At 37.6% G+C, this 23,864-nt stretch overlaps 1 protein-coding gene across 2 annotated transcripts; it reads left to right on the top strand.

The window, feature by feature from the left end:
• Positions 1 to 3,192: 3,192 nt before the first annotated feature.
• Positions 3,193 to 23,450, top strand: LOC109021584 (CLIP-associated protein-like). Of its 2 annotated transcripts, none has more exons than XM_035694413.1 (21): positions 3,193 to 3,741; positions 4,175 to 4,330; positions 4,420 to 4,482; positions 7,176 to 7,244; positions 7,800 to 7,965; positions 14,935 to 15,093; positions 15,326 to 15,423; positions 16,201 to 16,275; positions 16,357 to 16,425; positions 16,503 to 16,588; positions 16,675 to 16,792; positions 17,664 to 17,762; positions 17,848 to 18,205; positions 18,355 to 20,111; positions 20,251 to 20,352; positions 21,220 to 21,324; positions 21,469 to 21,543; positions 21,626 to 21,694; positions 21,831 to 21,899; positions 22,110 to 22,211; positions 23,006 to 23,450. In XM_035694413.1, the coding sequence occupies exons 1-21, from the start codon at positions 3,409 to 3,411 to the stop codon at positions 23,168 to 23,170; spliced, it is 4,293 nt and encodes a 1,430-aa protein (XP_035550306.1). In that variant the 5' UTR covers positions 3,193 to 3,408; the 3' UTR covers positions 23,171 to 23,450. The 2 variants fall into 2 exon arrangements, with proteins under 2 accessions (XP_035550306.1, XP_035550305.1); XM_035694412.1 differs by having other exon boundaries at positions 14,932 to 15,093.
• Positions 23,451 to 23,864: the final 414 nt, after the last annotated feature.

The following is a 23,864-nucleotide window of genomic DNA, read 5'->3' as shown; positions in this document are numbered from 1 at the left end:
CTTTGTGCCCTCTATTACAAACTACGTGGCAGAAGATATTCCTCTGACATTATGTTTACAAACCATAGTGTCCCTGAGGATTTGTTTATTTTTTTTCTTGCTGTCCTTTTTCTTGGTTGATGTTACTACTGCCCAAAGGGACATTCATAGGTCAATGCCCATTCACTTATTTGAATTGCTTGAATCTCATTTGACTTATATAGCCGGTTTCCATTTATCTGCTGTCCAGCTTTTCTTCAATACCAAATTAAGCTTCACACAATTAGTTTTAGGTAGATGAGTAAGTGAAAATGAAACTTTGGTCTAAAGACAAAGGCATGGATTGCCTTGTTGAACACGACATTTTCGGGTGCTCATGCAGCCACATTAGGCCAACGTTTCTAGTTTAGCAATCCTATCCGTCCCTGAAAATGAAACAAATTAGAAAAGTAAATTGCTGCCTGTTAAGATAAGATGGTAGCTCTCTTTATTTTGTAGTACCATTCTCAATGATGGCTTTGGTTCATGAGAATAAAACGCCACACGAGTTGCTGCTACAAATTCTATGGTCCACCTACTTGGGAAGTTATTTATTGGCTTAGCTAGCTCACGACCCAGTCATCTTTTACTACTTGGTCTCTGCAGAATGTGGCAAAACATGTTTCTGGGAACGAAGGTGATAAAGACATCCCGCCTTTGAGGAGTTGGACAGGATGGGGGTGGGGTTGTGATGGGATGCAAAAGCTGGCTTGTCCATGAAGAATGGTAGTACTAAAATGAAGCAAGTTTGTTTGGCTAACGAGAGTACTTCAAGCACTCTCAAACACTCTCACTACTATTTTTTACTTTATTATTAATTTTCACATACTTTTACTACTATTCATTACTTTTAACTTACTTTTTACTATTATTCAATATTCTATTATTACTTTTTCATTACTTTTTTACTACTATTCACAAATATTTACTTTCATTATCCAAACATACACAGAATTTTTGGTAGTTTAAGGGTGCAATGTATTGATTTCGATAGTTTTAGATGCAAAAGTGTAAAACTCTTTAATAATCTGAGACTGCAAAGTGTATTTGAACATATGTTATTCTTGGAACTGAGATTTGGTACTTCTAAAGCATTGCTGCCCCCTTATTCTCAGATGCATGGCTTACCAACAAACCTAATCAGGGAACCTGTAAAAGGTCAAAGTACTATTCATAACAGGTGGCAGTACTCACTTAATTATAACACTAATCATATCTTATAGTATTAGCATAAACCTAACATGATTAATCAAAAGTGAACTTGGACACCCTTTTTTTTACCCCTTTGAGCTCTGTCCAAAAGAGTTGTTGGGGTGGCTTTGTCATAGAAGTTAGCCTTTTATCTGGTTTGAACTTTGTGCTCTGCCAATCATCCCCTTTTGGAACCTATCCCTTCCCAAAATCATTAACAAACATTTTGTTATGATGACTATGAAAGACCTGTTAACAAACAATCTGTTGGTAATATCTGGTGGAACTTGTTCTTAACGTTTAAAACCTACCATAATGGGCGACAAAAATTAGTTGCAAACTATGTTATAATTTTAAGAGTTAAAAGTTCCAACAAACTTCATGTAACTTTTAGATTAAAATTGAAGCCAATGTGTTCATGAAATCTATAGAACAATTTAGCAGTTTTTTCTACGTGGGGTGAACTTTTCTTCATGCTTCTGATTGAATATATGACAATCTAATACTGTACTGCTCTCAATAGACCAAAGATTTTGCCCTATAGCTTTATCAATTTCTTCACCAAACATTTTTAGGAAAATCTATGTATTCTCACAACTTCTTTATTACAACTACTTGCCACAAAGACAAAATATATAGGCCCTGTTTGGATAGTGCGATGAAACGAGATGGTTTTAGATAAAAGTTAAAAGTTGAATAAAATATTAATTTTTAATATTATTATTGTTTTGAGATTTAAAAAAATTGTAATGATGAGATGAGATGAAATAGTTTCTGTATCCGAATGGGACCATAGTCTCTGTTTGATGGAAAAGACATGCATTGAAATCCTTTGACTGATAAAGTTGAATCCATTATCCATAACCAAAATGTAAAGATTTGTTGTGCTATTCAACCTAAATTAGGATAGCAATTTGCATCCATTTAAATATTGCCAACAAAAGTTGCTTGGAGTATCTGCAACATTCAAGTGAGAAACAATTGAGCATCAAGGGAATGTAACAGACACAACATGTCCAACTTATATTTCAGTTAGCATTTGGTATTGGCATTTTGTATTTATATATAAATAACTTTTTTTACAATCTTAATTAAAAAGATATTTTTATAAGTTATAAAAATGAAAAAATGATTTATACAATTAGGTTGTGCAGGTGTGTAAATCTTGTACTAGCTTTGAAAGAAAATGATAAATATAAAATTCACATAAAAAAAAAAAAAACTCACTTTTTAATTTTGGGCCCAACTTTTTTTTTAAAGTGGAGTATGCAAATTATACGCCTTAAGACTATATACAATATCATTTTATAAAAACATGTGTAACGTTATATATAGTTTTAAGATGTATAAGTCTCGTGTATTTATTTAAAAAACAAATAAGATTTATTATTAAAAAAATAATTTTTTTATATTGATTATAAATTTAGTTATTTTTTTTAAAAGAAGTGCGAGAGCTTTCACACTTTTATAAATATCATTTCTCTAAAAAAATATTTAATTTAAATCAAAATAATAAAAATAATCGAAAATTTACAAAGTGCCACAGTATTTTCTCCATTCCGCAATTAAAGGTCTCAATAATGGGAAAATATTTGCATCTGCCGCACACCCGCACACACTCAACCTATTGAGTGTAAAAAAAAAAAAAGTGATGTGAAGTGTGTGCCGGTATGGGGCAGATGCATAACATTTCACCTCAATAATACCTCATAAATATAGATTATACAGTACTAGTAGAAAACTACAGGTATTGGTATATTCCCCCAAGTTTTACCTGACATTACGAAAAGACCCCACCAGACTCCAACTCCGAATTCGGAGCCACAAACCCAAAAGCTCATCGCCATCTGGGCCACCACATAAACTACCTATTAAAAAAAAATGTCAAAAAATACGGGCAAACCCGCCCGAAAAAAGGCAGTGGTATAACCGGTAAATTTGGTGGAAAACAAGTGGTGAATTCCACAACCAAAGTCCCCCCACCAAGTTCCCAACCACAATAGCATTCGCTTCATCAATCTTCGTCCGTCAATCAGCGAAGCAACCTTCTCTCTCACTCTCACACTCACTGCTCCACCAGCAACATTTCCACTGCATTTAGCCTTTCTCTGCTCCCTGTCTCCGCTCTCCCCTTCTATGCTTTCAATTTTGGCGAATCGAGTTCAGATCTGAAGCGGATCGCACCAGATCCGAGCAACAATGGAGGAGGCCTTGGAGCTTGCGCGTGCCAAGGACACCAAGGAGCGCATGGCCGGGGTGGAGCGGCTCCACGAGGTCCTCGAAGCTTCCAGGAAGAGCCTCACTGCCTCCGAGACCACGGCCCTGGTCGACTGCTGCATGGATCTCCTCAAGGACAACAACTTTAAGGTTTCTCAGGGCTCCCTCCAGGCCTTGGACTCCGCCGCCGTCCTTTCCGGAGACCACCTCAAGCTTCACTTCAACGCCCTCGTCCCGGCCGTCGTCGACCGCCTCGGCGACGCCAAACAGTCCGTCCGTGACGCCGCCCGACGCCTCTTGCTCACTCTAATGCAGGTACTACTCCTGGCTGCCCACATAGATACGTGTGCGCGTGAGATTGAATTTTAAAGCATTTCATGGTTGTTTGAGTGCAATTTGAGGCGATGTGGGCTCAAAAGGTGTTGGATATAATTGAACTTTTGTCATAAATTTGTTTGGTTATGATCAAATTAAAATAAATCTGTTTTAAGCCTGTTTAAGCAAAAATCCAATTCAAGTTTAGTCATTTTCGATTGCTACGCAATTTTTTGGGGTATGCCTTTTCCAATATTTATTGCAAGTTAGGCTAAGGCACACTTTTCCAAATAGCGTTAATTAGTTCAATCTCTAAAAAAGCATCAGTTCTCGGGGTTGCATAACATCAATGGATAAGCTAGCTCTAAGAATGTTTAATTTAAAACGGGCAAGATGTTTATTGCTAAAACATGGGTGCTTAATTGTGCTGTAGGTTTCTTCTCCAACGATAATTGTTGAAAGGGCAGGGTCTTATGCCTGGACGCACAGAAGCTGGAGGGTTCGAGAAGAGTTTGCGCGTACCGTCACATCTGCAATTGGTCTTTTTGCTGCTACCGAGCTTCCTCTTCAGCGGGCTATCCTTCCTCCGGTATAATCATTGACAACAATGCAGTCTTTTGTGTTTAGTCCGATTTTTCAGGGAAAACAGACCATGTTTATAAATTCTTCAATTATCAGATTTTGCAGATGTTGAATGATCCAAATCCTGGTGTTAGAGAGGCAGCTATATTGTGTATTGAGGTTGGTCTTGTCCTTTGGTGTGCTTTGTTTTATATCAACTCTCGCCTGGCCTTGCTTGTTTGCATTTTATATCAAACTGCTATTTCTATGAGCTCGATTTGCCACTTCTTAATACACAACTATAATTGCTGTAACTTTTTTTTAATCTGGATGAAATTTAAATTTTCATCCTATAAATTTAAGGACTTGATTTTTCCTTTTCCACTTGAAATAGATATAATAGGTGCCCCACCTACTGGGGCAAATCTCAGTAAGTTTTAGCTTTGACAGCTTCATCTTCAAGGGGCTACACTGTTTTTTTTTTAGATTCCCTATGGAGGATCTCATGAAAGAAGTACTAAAAGAGCCTTAAATGAGTAAATGGTACTGAATTGACATTGCTTCCGGTTGTAGAATCTTGCTCATAGTCTATGTTGAACTTTATCCTTATTAAAAAATTTAATTATAGGAATAGCGGATGCAGCTTAAAAGCATCTCAAAATGCTTGTTGAAGTGCTCGCATTAATATTCAATGGAAATCCATCTGGGAGGAGTAAAGCCCCCCTTCTAAGAGCAGCTTTCTTTGTTTATTTGGCTACATTAGAGAAGATCCTTACTTTGGAAAACATAGGAGGCATTTCGTGTTAATGGAGTGATGTTGCATGTGTTGGAGTTGGAGGTATGGGGTAACCATGGATAATTTATTTCTTCATTGTGAGATCTAGAACTGTGTGGCATGCAGTTCCTGTCTTCTTTGGATTAGATTGGGTGATGCATAGACTGGTAGTATATTTATTAGCATGATGGGGAGGAAGATTTGAGAGTGATCAGCATAGGATCTTGTGGATAATGACCCCAATCTGTTTTATGTGATGCATATGGTGAGAAAGATACAATTGGAACTTCGAGAACAGCACAAGGACAGTGGAGGAACTCAAAGATTTCTTTGCATTACATCTCATTAATAAAGTTATTTTTACCTAGATATATAAAAAAAAGATTTCTTTGCATTACATTTTACCATTGTGGCAGCTCATTTATGTTATTCTAACTTTAATGTCTAGAAGTTTCTTGACCTTCTTGTAAGGCGTTTACGTGGTGTTTACCCTAAAAAGGGGTGAAATGTATGTATACTCTTCAAACCACTACCCTTATTTCATTACACCCACGTTTTTAGTTGTTTATGGCTGGTTTGAAGTTCATTGTATTTGGTATCAACCACTAACTCTTGACTTGCATGATCTTCAAACATTATGTGTTCTCAAACCAAATCCTTACTCAGGGACACATCTCCTCTAAAACCATCTCGTTTCTTCCTTCTTTGCTATCCTAAACCAATCCATTTTCCTAGAATACCATGAAACTTCTCTAACTGTTAGCTGCCAAATCACCTATCAAACCGGCCACAAAACTGATTTAATTGCTGTCCAGAATTTCTCCCTGTCTCAGCCACCATTTTTTCTGAGTTTACCACACTATATTAAAGAGGGCTAGGGATTTTTATATTAATAATTTTATACTAATATCATATCAATATGTTAAATCCCTTCTTAGATATTCTCTAGATAAGAAGAGGAGAACCAAGAATTGAAAAATCTACAAAGATTTAAGCATAGAAATTTCTAACTCTAGCAACAATATCTTGCAGTCTTCAATGTTGTGGGTGTTACGCTCCTTCCAAATACTCTACATTAAGCATAAAGGAGCCATCCTCCATATGTCTATGCTCACATTGCCTCCTAGTTTACCTCCCTATGCCCCCATTAACTCCACCACCTGTTGGGGCATCACCCAATCAATCCCTAAAAGGTGAAAGATTATATCCAGAAAGCCCTAGCCACTTCTCCACTCTTCTTGCACATACACCAATCTATCACAATTCTATGCCTCCTCCTGAGTATTCATTATTAAAATATTCCTTAGAGCTAATCGTCCATACAAAGAAAGCCAGTCTTGAGGGAGACTTGTTCCACCATGTGATTTCTTCCAAGGAAAGGACCGTGGAGCTTCTAGGTTCAGAATGTCATAGAATGAGTTAACCTCAAATCGCCTTCTTCTGAAGTTGATCCAGCCCATTTTATCCTCGCCAATTCCCCTCAACTTAGTAGAGTAGAGAATATTGAAAAGCAAAAAACTGATTCCACTTCTCAATCCTGCACTAATCGATTCCACTTCCCTCAACCACCAAAATTCCAAACCTTCAAAACCTTAGATCCTTTCCCGCACAAAAAAAAAAACCCAAGATCATTGCTTTTCCTATCCTAAAACCATCACAAGTACATCTACATTTCTCTTACTTGTCCTACATCACTTTGGTGTTTGAGGTTAAATGCTTAGATTTAGGCGCCAATAGTGTCTCTTTGTGGAGTATATTGGGTGATGCCTAGGACAGTTTAGAAGGTGCTTACTTGTTGGTAAGGGTGGATGGTAAAAATAATGGTTTGGCAATTCTACAGTCTATTATGACGAGAATGTAATAAATGGATGTTTAATGGAAGGCAAGATGCTGTTGTATGTGTATACATGTTAACTTGATGTGTTGCATTAAATGATAAGGAAATCTATTTTTCTGAAGGTCAATGCCATATTAGTCTGAGCTCAGACACTCCAAATGTTTTATCTTCAATTTGCCTTTTACCAATAATAAAAAAAAAAGATGGATGTGATGGACCGTAGACAAATTAGTCTGAGCTTTTCTGTTTGTTTGTTTGTAGGAGATGTATACACAGGCTGGGTCTCAATTCCGTGACGAACTTCAGCGGCACCATCTTCCTGCATCCATGGTGAATTTCTAACTAAGGATGCTTCCATCTTAATTTGCTGTTTCCTTTCCTTCATATTTTATATCTTGCATGGCATGTTTTGGCTACTTTTTCTGCCCAATTTTAGATAATGCTATATTCAATAAAGGTTTAGGTGTAAGATTAGTTGTTGCTTTACATTTTAACCATGAAAGTAGGCTATTATGTATTTTAAGGGGAAATACAATTTTCCCACTCTCTAACCTAACATGCATTTTGCTTATGTTTACTTATATATAAAATAAAAACTAACATGGGTTTTGCAATGCACACCCTAAATTACAAAAACCCACACATTGCATCCTCCAACTGTCATAAAATTGTAATGTGCACCCTCTACTAACATCCAACCATCAAGATTATGTCATGTTTCCTATTTTTCATTCATTCATTTGCAGTTGGTGGTAGTTTGAGGGTACAATATGTCACTTTTTTGTAGTTTAACGTACATATTGAAAACATGTGTCAATTAGAGGGTGCAAGATGTATTCTCCCCATCTGTTGATCATTAGCTTATGATACAAAATGTAACTGTAGGTAAAAGATATCAATGCCAGGCTAGAAAGAATAGAACCACAAATTCGCTCTTCAGATGGGATTACAGGTAATTTTGCTGCTGTAGAGATTAAATCAGCAAGCCTTAATCCAAAGAGAAGTAGTCCAAAGGCCAAGAGTTCATCAAGGGAGATGTCTCTGTTTGGAGGTTAGGATCCTTTTACCTCAGATATTGTAAATACTCTGCTTTTATATTGTATGATAAATGATATTCTGGCACTTCTACTTATGTAGATACTGTTGTAGAACAATTTTTTTCTTTTCAAATCATGGTCAGAACAGTATTATTTTCAAATTATATCTCTCAACAATAGTTTGTCTGCATCTTTGGTAGCAGTGGTTATATTGTTTCTTTTTAGAGAAGATGATGGAATCTTTGTTTTTTATTGGTAAACAATAAATTCATTTATGAGAATGATATGCATAATCCATGTACATGGGACATATACAAGAGCGATACCTAGGCATGATTGGTAGTTGTTACAAGAAATTCATGCATACTCAAACCATTAAAGCCTAATACAATTGTCCAATGGAATAAAGTGTTGAAAAAGTAAATTCTTAGCTCATCCATTGACCACTTGTGATCTTCGAAATTTCTTTCATTCATTTCCCTCCAAAGACACAATCATAGGCAAATGGGGACTATCTTCCATTTTGCTGCGAATTGTTGATTGCCATGCAGACCTCTCCAATTTGCGAGGAAATCATCTAGCCTCCTTAGCATCACCAAAGCTAATTCCGCTCTAGCAAAGAAAGTATTCCATAGGGTTGTGGCTACCTCACAGTGAAGTAGTGGATGGTCAATGGTCTCCCCACTCTATTTGCACATACGATACCAAAAAAGCTACTTGTAAGGGTGCCTTAGGCCATGTTTGGCAACTAAAACTATCGCTAAGGGTACAAACATTTTTCCAGTAAAATGATTTTATTCCCAAATATATGACAACATTAAAACTCATCAAAATGTACCAAAACTCCCAAAACTCAAAATACCATCTTCAATCCAAACATGCTCTTAGTCTTCGAAATACTCTTCCAAGGGAATGGATTCGAATTTTGGATAACTAGGGAATGATAGTTACCCTTGTACGACTGCCACTTAGAAATGTGTACGGGGAGAGAAGTTCCTCACCTTGGATAATCTAAAGGTATGTCATATGAGAACTTCCACGCAAAGAGAGCACATTTGAGCTCGTGAGCCCTAAGTGTGTGGTGGCTCCGTTGGCCGTGCCGTCGACATAGAAAGAGTTGCAGGCATTCAACAACTTTGCTGGGAGTACCCGACATCAAGATCCATTTGTCTCGTGAGCCCTAAGTGCGTGGTGTCGTAGTCCAAACACCCGACGGCCCAATTGGCAGCCCAAACACACTCATGAGCCCTAAGATTCGATGGTGACTGACGACTCTTTTGGGAGTACTTCGACGTCGAGATCTTCTCCGGTGACGAGCTATCTCTCATCGGGCCTTTTGTGGAGTTAAATCACAGATCTAGGAGTTCAGATCCGCAACTATCTCTCTTGTCGCTGGGAGTTCAGATTTGCAGTGCGCTCTCTCTCTCTCTCTCTCTCTCTCTCTCTCTCATCGTTGAGGCTAGGGGTGTAAGGAGTTCGGTCCAGACTAGAAACACCAACCAGACCGAACTCCAGATTGGTCGGTCTCAGTCCCATAAATTGTGGACCGAAAAAATTCGGTCCTGTCCCAGAGTTTATAAATTTTGGACCAGACTGAACTCTATAGATATTTTTAAAATATTTTTAATAATTTAATATAATGTTTATATAAGTTAATGATGTAATTTTCACTTAATTTATTATCATTGATTATATAAAATATTTTTTTAATGAGATAGTTACATAATCCACATTAATAATTCAATTAATTTTAATTTAGTAATTTAAATAAATTCTTTTTATTAATTTATTTGAAAAAAAAAAAAGAAGAAAAAAAAAATTGGGCCGGACCAACCATACCGATAGCTACCGGTCTGGTCCGGTCCCTATGGAGGTTCGGTCCGATCTAGAGAAAATGATGTACCAAAAATTTCGGTCCATCATTTTCCCCAGACTGGACTGGGCCGATTTACACCCCTAGTTGAGGCAACGAAGAGGAATGGAGCTTGGGAGCCTTTGCATTTGAAACCAAAGGTCTGATTGAGATGGGTAAGATTGTGCGCTTTTGGGTGGAATCGAAGGCTTTTGAGTGGAATCGAAGGCTTTTGAGCTTTCACCAGAAAGATGGGGGTCCTCGATAAATATTGTGGAGAAGAGCAAAAGGGTTTGGAGGCCTGTAGTTATGGGTTGTAGTAGAGTGGCTGGTGGCTACAGTGGAAGTAGTGTTACAGGTGGAGAAAAACTTGAAATTCACAAAACACTTGCACGAAGGTAGCAAAGTCTTCATGGCTCAATGAGGCTCCAATGTACATGGTAAATACCTGACTGTTACCAAATATGGTGGAGGAGGCAGACAGAGTGATCTAGTCATTCTGGAAGGGTATGAAGGGCTAGGTTGGGAAATTTTATTTGTCAAGTTAAGTAGAGCCGCTGCTATGTTTTTATCCATTCCCGATGATGGGTCATGGCGGGAAAGCCAGGAGAAGACATCTGGTCATCAGAACATTAATTTGGAGGTGAAACAAACAAACCCAAGCATAACCGTGGTGGCGAGACTATCATATGCGGCAACTCTGAAGAAGGATCACGCTTTGGCTACTCGATTTGATTCCACGGGCAAGAAGGGGAACTGAGAAAGTGGCCTTTAGACCGTGCAAACCATGCAAGGTCAGAACCAGCATAAAGAGTCTGACTCTGGAAATATGGCTGAACGAGAGATGCTTAGTACATTAAAGGATATGAAAATCCAACTTGTCGAATTGGAGGCAGCGATTGCTTTTTTATCTACGAATGGCCTCACCACTCATGACAAAGAGAACCAATTTGTCGGTATCTCTTCAGGCATCTTGTGACAATAACAAGGGTGCTGTTGAGGAGGTACAACATTTGAATGCAAGGGATGGTGTGGAGGAAATTTTGGGCTTGTCGTCGGTGCCTTGTGAGGAGGAATGTTTAAGGCTGGGTGTACAGTTGGGAGTTGAGTGTGGGGAAGTTGTTGTCCCCTTGATATCTCTTCCTCCATTAGCTGGTTCATCATCGGATTGGGTTCTGCAAAAGGTTCATGAAATACAGCACAATGTGGGGATTACATGTGGAGGATTTGACGACCAATTCACAGCACTACCCTGTGCTATTGAGGCAAGTCACCTACTTGAAACAAATTCAAGATTTAAGAAGAGCAGGGAGTTAAAGCGTCTTACTTGGACAATCAACTACGACACTAAGGAAGGTAGTTCAAGTTGAGGGAGGATTAGAGGGAGGGCATGAAGCCTTCCTCTGTCCTTGTAGGTAAGGGTGCAGTATTAGTTTCAGGTGTAGTATGTAGAATGTAGCTTCTAAGGGTGTTTCGGGTGGTGTCTTAGTTTTGTGGAAACAAGGGGTTGGGGTAGTTACAGTTGCTTTGCTACGGGAGGAGCGTTTTGTCCCAATCGGGCTTGGTGTATATTGTATGGACTTTCTGGTCATTAGGGGTACACAATTATGGGCTAGGTGTTCTCTCTTGTATACACCTAGTGTACTTGATTATGCCTATCGATATTAATAAATTTTTACTTATAAAAAAAAAAAAATTCCTTTCTTAGGAGGATTGGTTGGCTCACCCGCCATGTTTTGGGTTGCAAAGTCTCCAGCTTGCCATTGAAGTTTCTTGGCCTCCCTTTGGGGCCACCTCAGAAATCCAAGGCTATTTGGGACGGGATTATAGAGAAGATTGATGGCTTGTTTGGGGAGTGAGATGAGATGCGAATTTTTTGAATAGTAGTTAGATAGTTTGTGAATAGTAGTGAGATAGTTCGAGTTGAGTATTTTTTGGGTTTTGGGAAATGAGAGAGAAAAAATTGAATAAAAAATATTATAAAGTTAAAATATTGTAATAATATAGTTTTATAATACTATTTTTGTTTGGGGATTTAAAAAAGTTGGAGTTGTTTTTTATTTTTTATTTGAAATTTTGAAAAAGTTGTAATGATTAGCTTGAAAAAGTTATAATGATTAGTTAGAAAATTTTGTATTTGAATTATGTTTGGAAATAAGATGGGATAAGATGAAATGAGATCAGATGAAAATTTTATGTTCATCTAAGGCCCCAAACCTGCCCTGAATGTCGTTTGGCTGGTTGGAAAAGGATTTATTTGTCCAAAGGTGGTAGAATTACTCTAATCAAGAGCACCTTATCTAATATCCCAACCTATTTTTTCTCTTTTTCCTTTGCCTATAGGTGTAGCTAATAGAATGGAAAGGATATTTCGTGCTTTCTTGTGGGGTATGGAGAATGAGAAGAAATTCCATTTGCTTAAGTGGGATAAGATTTGCAATCTTCTTTCACTGGGTGGTTTGGAGATTAACAAACTGAAAACTTTCAATGAGGCACTTTTAGGCAAATGGCTGTGGATATATCATCAAGAAGGGGATGCTCTTTGGAGACTTGTTATTGAGGCCAGATATGGGAGTACTTGGGATGGTTGGCGCTCCAATGAAGTAGGAGGGGCATATGGTGTGGGAGTGTGGAAATTCATTCGAAATGGATGGGAGGAGTTTTTCAGAAATTTCAGATTTGAAGTAGGTAGGGGAAACCGGATCATTTTTTGGCATGACTTGTGGTGAGGATGAGGCCTTGAAGAATGTTTACCCCTCTCTTCAGAATTGCTTTGAATAAAGATGCCTCTGTGGCTGATTACATGGATAATTCTGCTGGATTTATTCAGTGGTCAGTAAGCTTTATTAGAAATGTCCAAGATTGGGAAGTGGGGGACATTACTATTTTTACAGCTTGCTTTATGCTTTAAACATAAATTCTGAAGGGGGAGGATAGATTACTTTGGAATCAGCTTGGTAATAAGAAATTCTCGGTTAGATCTTTATACAAGGCTTTGGCGTCACATTCTTCCACTGATTTTTTTCTTTGGAAAAATATTTGGAGATGCAAGGTGCCTCTTAAGGTGGCTTTCTTTGGGTGGTTGGCTTCTCACGGGAAAATTCTTACCATTGATAAGTAAAGAAAGCGTGGTTTCTTTGTAATGTATTGGTGCTTTATGTGCAAAAGATGGGGTGAATCGGCGGATCATGTTCTTCTTCATTGTGATGTGTCAAAGGCTTTGTGGGACGAGGTATTTGCTAAGGCGGGAATTGCTTGGGTGATGCTCAAGAGGGTGGTGAACCTATTTGCATGTTGGAGAGGGCTTCTAGGTAATTGTCAAATAGCAATCGTTTGGAAGATGGTTCCTCTTTGTCGTATGTGGTGTATTTGGAATGAGAGGAACGGATGCTGTTTTGAGAATAGAGAACGATTGGTGGAAGGGATTAGAGCTTTCTTTTTACATACTTTGTTGCTTTGGGCTTTGGTTATTGCATTGGATGGGAATAGTCTCAATGACTTTTGTAATGTTTTTCAAGGTTAGCTTGTAATTAGGTGTCTCTCTATGTACACTTCCTGTGTATTTGGACTATGCCTAATTACGTTTATTAATAAATTTCTTTCTTAAAAAAAAAAAATTCCTTTCTTAGAAGAGTGCCATAAGATCTTATCTACTTCTCCCACCCACTCTAGTAGAGTACAAAGGGTTGTAAAACTCATTGAAGGCATCAACTTCCCATTCTTGTGCGGTTATGAAGAAACTTACTCCTCACTCGTATATGTCTTTTGTACTTGGGCTATGCCTGTTATCATCAATAGATTTATTGTTTATTGATAAAAATATTGGGGAAAGCCATTTGATAGCTCTAAGAGATATGCAATTGAAGCTTCTTGCATCTGCGCGATTCCATAGATTTTTGGGTAGGCTTCCTTGAGAACCCCGTCACCATACCATAGGTCATGCAAAAACTTGATTCTAGACCCATCAACCACTACAAGATGAGTGTGTCTAGAGAAAATCTCCTATCCTCTTCTTATATGCTCCCATAATTCCACCCCATGCCACCCCCATGTGGTCCATTCACCTCATTTGAACACCATCCTACAAAGCTTGTATTCAATATTTTGTGATGGTAAACAAACTATTTTTGATAGTTGTGATGGTAAGCAAACTTTTTTTTATTAGTAAAAATATTATCTATATCAATAGGAGTAACTAAGTACATTGGACATATATAAGAAAACACCTAGCCCATACTAGAGAGCTCCTAAAGACCCATAAAGCCCGTGACCAATGCATGTGACCAATTTAGCCGTGGAAAGATGAAACTGACAATCGTAGCATTGCAAGGTCACCCAAACATTTAGGGGTTGGCTCAAGTGGTAAAAGGCCTTGGGCTTGGGGGTACTTCCCCAGGTCTAAGGTTCAAATCCCCTTGGGTGCAAACAATCTCTAGGGGCCAACGGACTGGGGGATGTTTTCCTTGAATTACCTGAGGTGCACTTACAAGAAACTCCTTGCCAAGGGCCTGTGCACTCCCCGGGATTAGTTGGGACTTTGTTCGCGGACATCCAGTGCCAATAAAAAAAAAGCATTGCAAGGTCACCTTAGTTGGAATTGGAGTTTAATGGTCCTTGTAGTTATGGCCCTTAGAAGATGTTCTTTTCATATTTGCAAAATGTCAGATGGGCTTGTACTTTTCCTTCTTAGATTTTCTTTGTTCAATACTGATTTTTTTACAATTAAAAACAAAAGAAAATAACAATTCCGACCTGTTGGATTCGAACCAGCGACCTAAGGAAATATTATGAATTTTTCTTGTTCTTTGTATGAATTTTTCTGGCCAAATATTATGTTTTTGATGGAAATACTGAATTTTCACCCGAGCATTTGTGTTCCTTGCTACTGTAGAGGTGGATTATAACTGTTTGGAATTTTTATATCATATATTCAACCATATCTCAATGTATGCATCAATGAATTGTTGATGGCTGCCATTTTTTTCCAGATTTACTATTAATGTTAGATCATCTGTAATTTTTTTTGCTTTGTTGTTTTTGTTGCTATATGAAAGATGTTGAATCATATGGGCATTTCTGAAAAAATTAATTATGTGCAATTATTACCGTGAGCGTAATTTCTGTGCAGCAGAAGGAGATATTACAGAAAAACCTATAGAACCTATTAAAGTGTACTCAGAGAAGGAGCTAATACGGGAAATTGAGAAAATTGCTTCTATCCTTGTACCAGAAAAAGACTGGTCTTTTCGGATAGCTGCAATGCAGAAAGTTGAAGGCCTTGTTTCTGGAGGTTGGTTTACCCTCCTCTTTGTCTCTTTGCTTGCACATTTGTCTGTGCATCTGTTTGAACATTTTCTATGCTCCTAAAGTGATATGTTCTGTTAATCATTTAGATTCCCAGAGTGTTGATTAATTAAAGAATGTTTATTATTTGTCATCATTATTTCATTCGATGAATAAAAATGTCTTTCTTACTTATAAAAAAAAATTAATTTGTCATCATTAATTTGTTTCTCCATCAGGTGCTGCTGACTATCCATGCTTCCGGGGACTCTTGAAGCAACTTGTTGGCCCTCTAAGCACACAATTATCCGATCGAAGGTCCAGCATAGTGAAGCAGGTATGTTGGCATTTTCTTGTATTGTAGGTGCCGGTTAGTATGTTCCTTCCTCTCCACTTATAAAAAAATAAGTATGTTTTCCTGCTCACCCTTTTCTTTTCAGGTGATTTGAATCGAAGTTGCTGTTTCTTATCTACGAGTGTTGGTTGTTTAATGTTGTTCATAATTGTTTTTGTTATTTCAAGTGGAATGCCTTTTGATTTTTACTGTTCACTAAAGTGTGTTTTTAACTTTTGAACATATTGCTGGAACTCAGCTTTGAGTTTAAGTTCCGGAACTAAAAATCTCTACTTCCCATTGATACTTTGTTGCTATCCATGCCTTGTTGGGATATATCTTTTGATTGGCACTAGCTACTGCATAAATAAATTCCAAGAGGGGAAAAACTGTATTTTGTATGCTAAAATATGCATTAAGAAGGGAAAATCCGTACTACCTTGTATCTGTATCTAGTTCCTAACTAGGTGTATTCTCTTGTATGCTTCCTTTGTACTCGGGCCATGCCTATTTTAATATCAATAGAATATCTTTTTACTTATATAAAAAAAGAAGGGAACATCTGTACTATTCTAATTCCATGGCCGTTGTCTTGGTGAAATTTCAGAAGGAAGAACAAATTTTTGGTCATACTACAGTATGAAAAAAGACTGAAAAATTGCACTACAACCAAGTAGCACCTCTATTCCAATCCATATCTGTTTCCTCCATCCCAATTAAAATCTTTGTGGTTGTATGTAGCTCTTGTATATTTATTTCCCTCTAATTCATCCTTTCTAGGCGTGCCATCTATTATGCTTTTTGTCGAAGGAGCTGTTAGGAGATTTTGAGGCATGTGCCGAGATGTTCATTCCAGTAAGTTCAACTCGTTCTTCCTGACTATAGCAATCTTAATATGATGAAAGTTTTCTAATAATCTTATGATACAATAAACAGGTTCTTTTCAAGCTGGTTGTGATCACTGTACTTGTAATTTCAGAGTCTTCAGATAACTGCATAAAAACGGTAATGCCCAACTCTTTTTTTTTTTTCCGTTGTTATTTTGTATTTTCTTCTTTCATCTGAACCTTTTTGCTTTACAGATGTTGCGTAATTGTAAAGTTGCCCGTGTGCTCCCTCGTATAGCTGATTCTGCAAAAAATGACCGTAGTGCAATACTTCGTGCAAGGTATGGCTAACCATTTTTTAAAATCTTATATAATATAGCTGTATGTGTCACGGTTCACTCACTTTTATTATTCTTTTGTATGGTAGGTGTTGTGAATATGCACTATTGATATTGGAATATTGGGCTGATGCTCCTGAAATACAGCGATCAGCTGATCTCTATGAAGATTTTATAAGGTGCTGTGTTGCAGATGCAATGAGTGAGGTACTTATGGTTGGAGTTCTTATAATTTTGCTATGTTCCAGTGGCTTAGACGTGCATTTTGCATGGTTTTTGGGTTGGCATGCATGATTGGTTATTGAAACGATCTAGAGAAAGCGCTCACCACATTTACACCATAACCCCAAAAGACTAGTCAAATTTGAATCTTCCCTAGAATCAGTTATGAAGTCCAGTTTCACTTAAGTGGCCAATGTGGGGCTTAGCACCCATGACTACCTTTTCTATCACCTCATCCACTCTATGTGGGTTATTCATATTCCCACTGTGGGACTGGTGTGGCAGTTATGGTTGCCCTTGCGAACCCAGATAAGTGTTGGTCACAGTTATGGTTGGCTCTTCTAGCCTACTCATTAGTAGTTTCAATGGAACTTTGCATGCATAAGCTGAAGGATATGGCCTTATGCTCCTCCTGTTCTTCAATCTTTCTGATTCTTTGAGCTTCCAATCATCCTTCTCCTTTTAAGATCGTCTGAATGCTTTGATTTGAGGGCTTATTTGCTTCTTTTTCAGTCAAGTGCACCTCTCTCTCCCTCTCCCTCTCCCTCTCCCTCTCCCTCTCTGTGTGTGTCTGTTTTTGTTTTAACAGTATTTTTATATTATTTAAGGAGATTTGGAATGAGTATTACCTAGTGTGTTTAGTGGTGAATCATGTTTGTTTGATATTTTTGGGCACCTTCTGCTTTCTATAATTGAATGCTAATTTTCAAATTGTAGTGAAGAAGTCACTTTGTCTTACATACTCATTCCAAATACCCTTAAATGTGTATACACATGCTACATTAAAAAATATATAGTTATCCAAATAACTCCCGGACAAGGTGATTATAAATGCCAAATGTATTCAACTTTGCAGGTACGATCAACTGCAAGAATGTGCTACAGAATGTTTGCAAAAACTTGGCCTGAGCGTTCCCGGCGCTTATTTTCATTGTTCGATCCTGTCATTCAAAGGGTAAATGTTTATTTTCCCCTTGGGGATGTTTCTGCTTGATTTCTTTGGTAAAATGCCATTGCTTGAAATGTATCTTTTTGCTCAGATAATAAACGAAGAGGATGGAGGCATGCATAGGCGACATGCTTCTCCTTCCATCCGTGATAGAGGTGCACCGACTCCATTTACCTCTCAATCATCTGCTCCCTCGAATCTACCTGGGTATGGAACTTCTGCTATTGTTGCAATGGACAGAAGTTCAAGTATACAGTCAGGGACGTCTCTGTCTTCTGGACTACTTCTGTCACAAGCAAAGTCACATAGTAAAGGTAGTGAACGGAGTCTTGAAAGTGTTTTGCATGCTAGCAAACAGAAGGTCACTGCCATCGAGAGCATGCTTAGAGGTTTGGATTTGTCGGAGAGACATAATTCTTCAACACTCCGATCATCAAGTTTGGATCTAGGTACCAAATGACTCTGCTTATTAATATTTTTCTTTCATTCCAAAATTGTTGTCAAGTCTGTATGAACTCATGCAATGATGCAGTATAATATAGTTAATGTTTGAACAGCTTGTGAGTGGTAAATTTTTCTTTTATTGCCCCTAGTGCAGGAGTTGACCCTCCATCATCTCGTGATCCACCGTTCCCTCCTGCTGTCCCAGCTTCTAACCATACTTCAAGCTCTTTAATGCCAGAGTCAACTGCCTCTGGTATCAGCAAAGGTGGTAACCGAAATGGCGGCTTAGTTTTGTCTGACATCATAACCCAAATTCAAGCTTCTAAAGTTTCTGGTAAAGTGCCATCTCGAAATAACATGGCAAATGATCCTTTGCCGGCATTTTCATCATACTCAGCTAAGAGGGCTTCTGAAGAGAATAATGACGTGAGGGAGGCTAGGCGATTTATGAATCCCAACATTGACAGGCAGCACGTGGATACGCCGTACAAAGATGGGAACTTTAGGGAATCACAGAACAGTTATGTTCCCAATTTTCAGAGGCCGCTTTTAAGAAAGCATGTTGCTGGACGGATGTCTGCAGGCAGGAGAAAGAGTTTCGATGACAGCCAGCTGTCACTTGGGGAGGTGTCAAATTATGTAGATGGTCCAGCATCACTTAGTGATGCTCTGAGTGAAGGACTCAGTACAAGTTCTGATTGGTCTGCTAGGGTTGCTGCTTTCAATTATCTTCGGTCTATGCTGCAGCAAGGCCCAAAAGGTATTCAAGAAGTAATCCAGAATTTCGAGAAGGTAATGAAGTTGTTTTTCCAGCACTTGGATGATCCCCACCATAAAGTTGCACAGGCTGCTCTTTCAACACTTGCAGATATTATTCCATCTTGCCGGAAGCCGTTTGAGAGTTACGTTGAAAGGATCTTACCTCATGTTTTCTCACGGTTGATTGACCCAAAAGAGTTAGTTAGGCAAGCATGCGCTACAACTTTGGAAATTGTAAGCAAAACTTACAGTACAGATTCTCTTCTACCGGCTTTGCTCCGGTCACTAGATGAACAGCGATCACCGAAGGCCAAATTAGCTGTTATTGATTTTGCTATCAGTTCCTTTAACAAGCATCCAATGAATTCTGAAGGCTATAGCAATACTGGTATTCTCAAGTTATGGCTTGCTAAATTGACTCCTTTGGTCCATGATAAGAACACTAAGCTTAAGGAAGCAGCTATTACATGCATTATATCTGTTTACTCCCACTTTGATTCAACAGCAGTCCTGAATTTTATACATAGTTTATCAGTTGAAGAGCAAAATTCCTTGAGACGATCTCTTAAACAGTACACTCCTCGCATTGAAGTGGACCTAATGAACTCTTTGCAGAACAAGAAAGAGCGACAACGATCTAAGTCTTCTTATGATCCATCTGATATTGTTGGAACATCCTCTGAAGAAGGATATGTTGGTGCATCAAAGAAGAGTCATCTCTACAGTAGGTATTTGGCTGGTTCCATTGATGGTGATGGTGGGAGGAAGTGGGGTTCCACCGGAAATATTGGTCAAGCAGTTTTTGATGAAACTCACGAGAACCTTTGTCAGAGTTTTGATAGCGGTTCTAATGCTGATGGTCTTGGTTCCAAAACCAAGGAGCTATCTTACACAGTCAATGCTACTGGTCAGAATGTGGGCTCTTGGTCAAGCCAAGTAGAAAATGTTGACAATAGTGTTAATGTGGAAGGTTTGTCTACTCATCCGGACAATAATGGTCTGATGAGGTCAGACCACTTGGGGAATGCAGATTTCTTGAGCCATGCCAATGAAGCTCCAACAGAGTTTGACCTTAACCATTATAAACCAAAAGCTGTTGATATTAGTGGTGTGCCAGACACAGAACTAAGCATTCCTCAAATTCTTCATCTGGTGAGTCCTGTGATATCTCAAGTGTGAAACTTTTCATTAGTTTTTTCTCAGAAAGATTTCCTTCGGCATCTTTTAATGTTGATTATATAACTTTAAGAAGATTTCACTAGTGGTGAAGGTTACGTTTGTTTTTATTTAGATAAGTAATGGGAATAATGAGAGCCCTATGGCAAGTAAGCGCGATGCTCTTCAGCAGTTAACCGTAGCTTCCATGGCTAATGATCACTCAATTTGGACTAAGGTATACTCAATTTCATGCTTTCATGCGATTATGGTGCACTTCATAAGTTAATGCATGCTAGTGTGTACCCATTTATTTTTTTGATTGGTAATCATAAATTTCATTGATAATATCAATAGGCATAGTCCATGTACATGGGTTGTATACAGGAGAAACACCTAGTTAGAATTAGGAGTGTACCCATTTGTTATTAGAATGAAAGCGAGATTGGATGATAATCTCCTTGTGATCAGGCAGAAGAAATTGTATTCTCAAATGAATTTCACGTGTCTTGAATTAATCCACTTTCTTGTTCTAGTAAGGTTTGGAGCCTTTATTATAGTATCTTTTTGGTTGGAAATTGAAATTAATTATCTGTAGTAGGCTATTACTTATAAATCTAATCTACTTTAGAACACTCTACTCTCCCTGCCAATATGTATCCTGTTCTATTCAATATTACTATCCTGAGAAGACCTTGTTTCTTGGTCATAATTGAGCAATTAATTTATTAAGCATTATTTCTTAATAGTACTTCTGAACTTATAGTCTTGATATACTATCATGTTTAATGGGGTTTATTTATTATCTTTTTATTAGATAAATAGCATTACTTATCAAAAAGATAAATAGCATTGAATTTGTCAAGCGGTTTACTTGTGTGATGCTCAGCCAAGCACATGCGGCCATATTGCTTCATTTTGTTATCCATTATTTTACCTTTTAGTTGTAGCATAGTTGTAGAGTTGGCTGTACTTTTATGTGAACTATCTCTGTGCTTGTGAAGAACAGAACTTAAGGTATCATGTCAGCTTTAACTTAGCATTTAGCAACATCTTAAGATATATGTAATTTGATGTCAGTGGTTGTTTTATTGTGTGTTTGCAGTACTTCAATCAGATTCTGACGGTTGTGCTTGAGGTGTCAGATGATTCTGACTCCTCAATTCGGGAACTTTCTCTTTCATTGATTATTGAGATGCTTAAAAACCAGGTTTGTTACACACACTGATTCTTTGCTGTATGATATTCATATTATTTTAAATTTTAAGTATCCTTTTTTCCTGCTGACGGGTATCTCATATTTAAATGAGTGCGTTCATCCTCTATTTTCTTCTTTGTGGTTTCATGTTTCCAGAAAGATGCAATGGAAGATTCTATTGAGATAGTGATTGAGAAGCTGCTTCATGTTACGACGGATATTGTTCCAAAAGTAACTAATTTCTGTTGAAATATTTCATTTTCTCTGAACTTCCTTACTTTTCCAAATCTTATTCTTTCCATTTCACTTTCAGGTTTCAAATGAAGCAGAGCACTGCTTGACTATTGTATTGTCTCAGTATGATCCTTTCCGATGTTTAAGTGTATGTGGATTGGAAACCCTCTCTCTCTCTCTCTCTCATTTCGTTCATCTCCACCACTCCAACCACAAAAAGAAAGAGTGTTGACCCGTATTTTATGGAATCATAATAGAGATGCTCTCATTTAATGATGTTGCAGGTTATTGTTCCTTTATTGGTTACTGAAGATGAGAAAACTCTTGTTACTTGCATAAACTGTTTGACCAAGGTATTCCCTGGAACATCCAGTCATTTGATTTTGTATCTCAATAGGTAATTCGTTTTAATTTTAGACCTATAGAAGTTTTCTAATGCATGCGGACCTCCTGTCTATTCAAATGAGGAATCAAGTGACCTTTTTTTTTGCACCGTTTGTCTTTGAGTTCTTTTGCAATTTTTATCTACACTTTTTTGTTAAGACTCTTTGTTTTCTTTTCAGCTTGTGGGTCGGCTTTCACAAGAGGAGCTGATGGCTCAGTTAACCTCATTTTTGCCTGCTCTTTTTGAAGCGTTTGGAAATCAGAGTGCAGATGTTCGCAAGGTACCATATTTTTTTTATCTGCACTTGAGAATATGGATTGATGCACTATATTTGTGTGCTTGAAATGAGAGAAGTGGAGTAAAAAATATAAATCACTTGGCATGTATCATACTTATCCCCAGAACTGAGCTATTTGGTGAGAAATGGAACTGTTCACATACAATATTTAATGAACATTGTTCAAACTAATCACTACACAAATTCAGTTGACCATATTTCTATTTTTTGCTTCTCAAATCTTGTCCATTATCAATGTAATGACCCAAGGGAAAGTGCTAGTCATATATGCACTTGTACTTCAAAGTCACTAATCAATGTAACAGTTGAAGGTCCTTGGATGGTAAAGGCCTTTGTTTTCACAACTATTTTCATCTCATCTCATCATTACAACTTTTCCAAATTCCCACACAAAATAAAATAAACAATTCAACTTTTTTAAATCTCAAAACAAAAATAATATTAAAAAAAATATATATTCTAATAATATTTTATTCAACTTTTAACTTTAATCTCAACTCATTTCATTTCATCTGCGAAAACAAATGTCAATGTGAGACTTGACACTCAATGCACCTTTTTATACTTGTTCAAATTTATCACATTTCACTCGATATATTGAAGTGAATTCTGAAAATGAAAAAATAACTTGGTACCTAATAGAAAATAACTTATAAAGCTCTCTCAACATGTTCATCAATGGAAGTAATTCTCTCTCTCTCTCTCTCTCCCCCCCCATATCTGTTCTAACTAATTCTAACTTTCTTTTCTTTTTTTCTTAATCTTGGGTGGTACAGACTGTTGTTTTCTGTCTAGTGGATATTTATATCATGCTTGGAAAATCATTCTTGCCATACTTGGAGGGGCTCAACAGCACACAACTGCGGTTGGTTACAATATATGCTAATCGAATCTCACAAGCTAGGACAGGCACTGCAGTAGATGCTAGTCTTGATAGCTGAGTTTGATTTTAAAGGATATTGTTGGTCATGGGTGTTAGCTTATTCATTGTTGTGTATTTTGTATATTGTGTGAAATGCATTGCATAGGTGGGCTTTCTTTGTTTTTCCCCTTTTTTGATTCCTATTATTATTTTCTTTTGTTTTATTTGTTTGTATGGTTTCTGGAGGAACAGTGCTTTTGGTGTGGTAGCAAATATTGCATTGTATTAATGTGCCGATATTGTAATATAAATTCTTAGAACATAATCTATGATATGGAGAAGAAGGTTTTGGAAGAAAATCTCCTATAATGCTCGCATTTTAGATTTGTTTTGGTGGTTTGCTCATACATGCATGAACCAAGGTATCCGAAATCTGACGTGCATTAGTAAACACTGGGTGGTTGTTGGAATCCCTTGAAATAAGTTGACAAAATCATTAGTTAGTAGTCTGTCTTATGCTGGAAAATTTCACCTCTCGACCAAAATTCCATTTCAAATTCTCCAATGGGATTTGTAGTTGAAGTGCGGTCCATTCTTCCCCATTTCATTCATTCATGACTCCAAGATGTGCAGATTTGACCAATTTACAGCCCCAAATATGCCATTGTCTAGTACTTGAGTTCATTTGACGGGGCTTCAGCCTACTGTAGACCGTATACCATATTGTATCCGTCTTGTGTTCTTTTCAGCCATCTTTTCCAACCAAAATAATG

The sequence above is a fragment of the Juglans regia genome, chromosome 10 (genome assembly GCF_001411555.2).
Source record: "Juglans regia cultivar Chandler chromosome 10, Walnut 2.0, whole genome shotgun sequence".
Classification (NCBI taxonomy): Eukaryota; Viridiplantae; Streptophyta; class Magnoliopsida; order Fagales; family Juglandaceae; genus Juglans; species Juglans regia.
This window is presented reverse-complemented; position numbering and strand designations above follow the sequence as displayed.

What these genes read in the sequence shown, in the direction of transcription:
- LOC109021584 (XM_035694412.1), top strand. Translation starts at nt 3,409, where the DNA reads ATGGAGGAGGCCTTGGAGCTTGCGCGTGCCAAGGACACCAAGGAGCGC. An exon ending in CAGCTATATTGTGTATTGAG is followed by an intron (nt 4,483 to 7,175) that starts GTTGGTCTTGTC and finishes GTTTGTTTGTAG; the next exon opens with GAGATGTATACACAGGCTGG. An exon ending in TGAAGGCCTTGTTTCTGGAG is followed by an intron (nt 15,094 to 15,325) that starts GTTGGTTTACCC and finishes TTTCTCCATCAG; the next exon opens with GTGCTGCTGACTATCCATGC.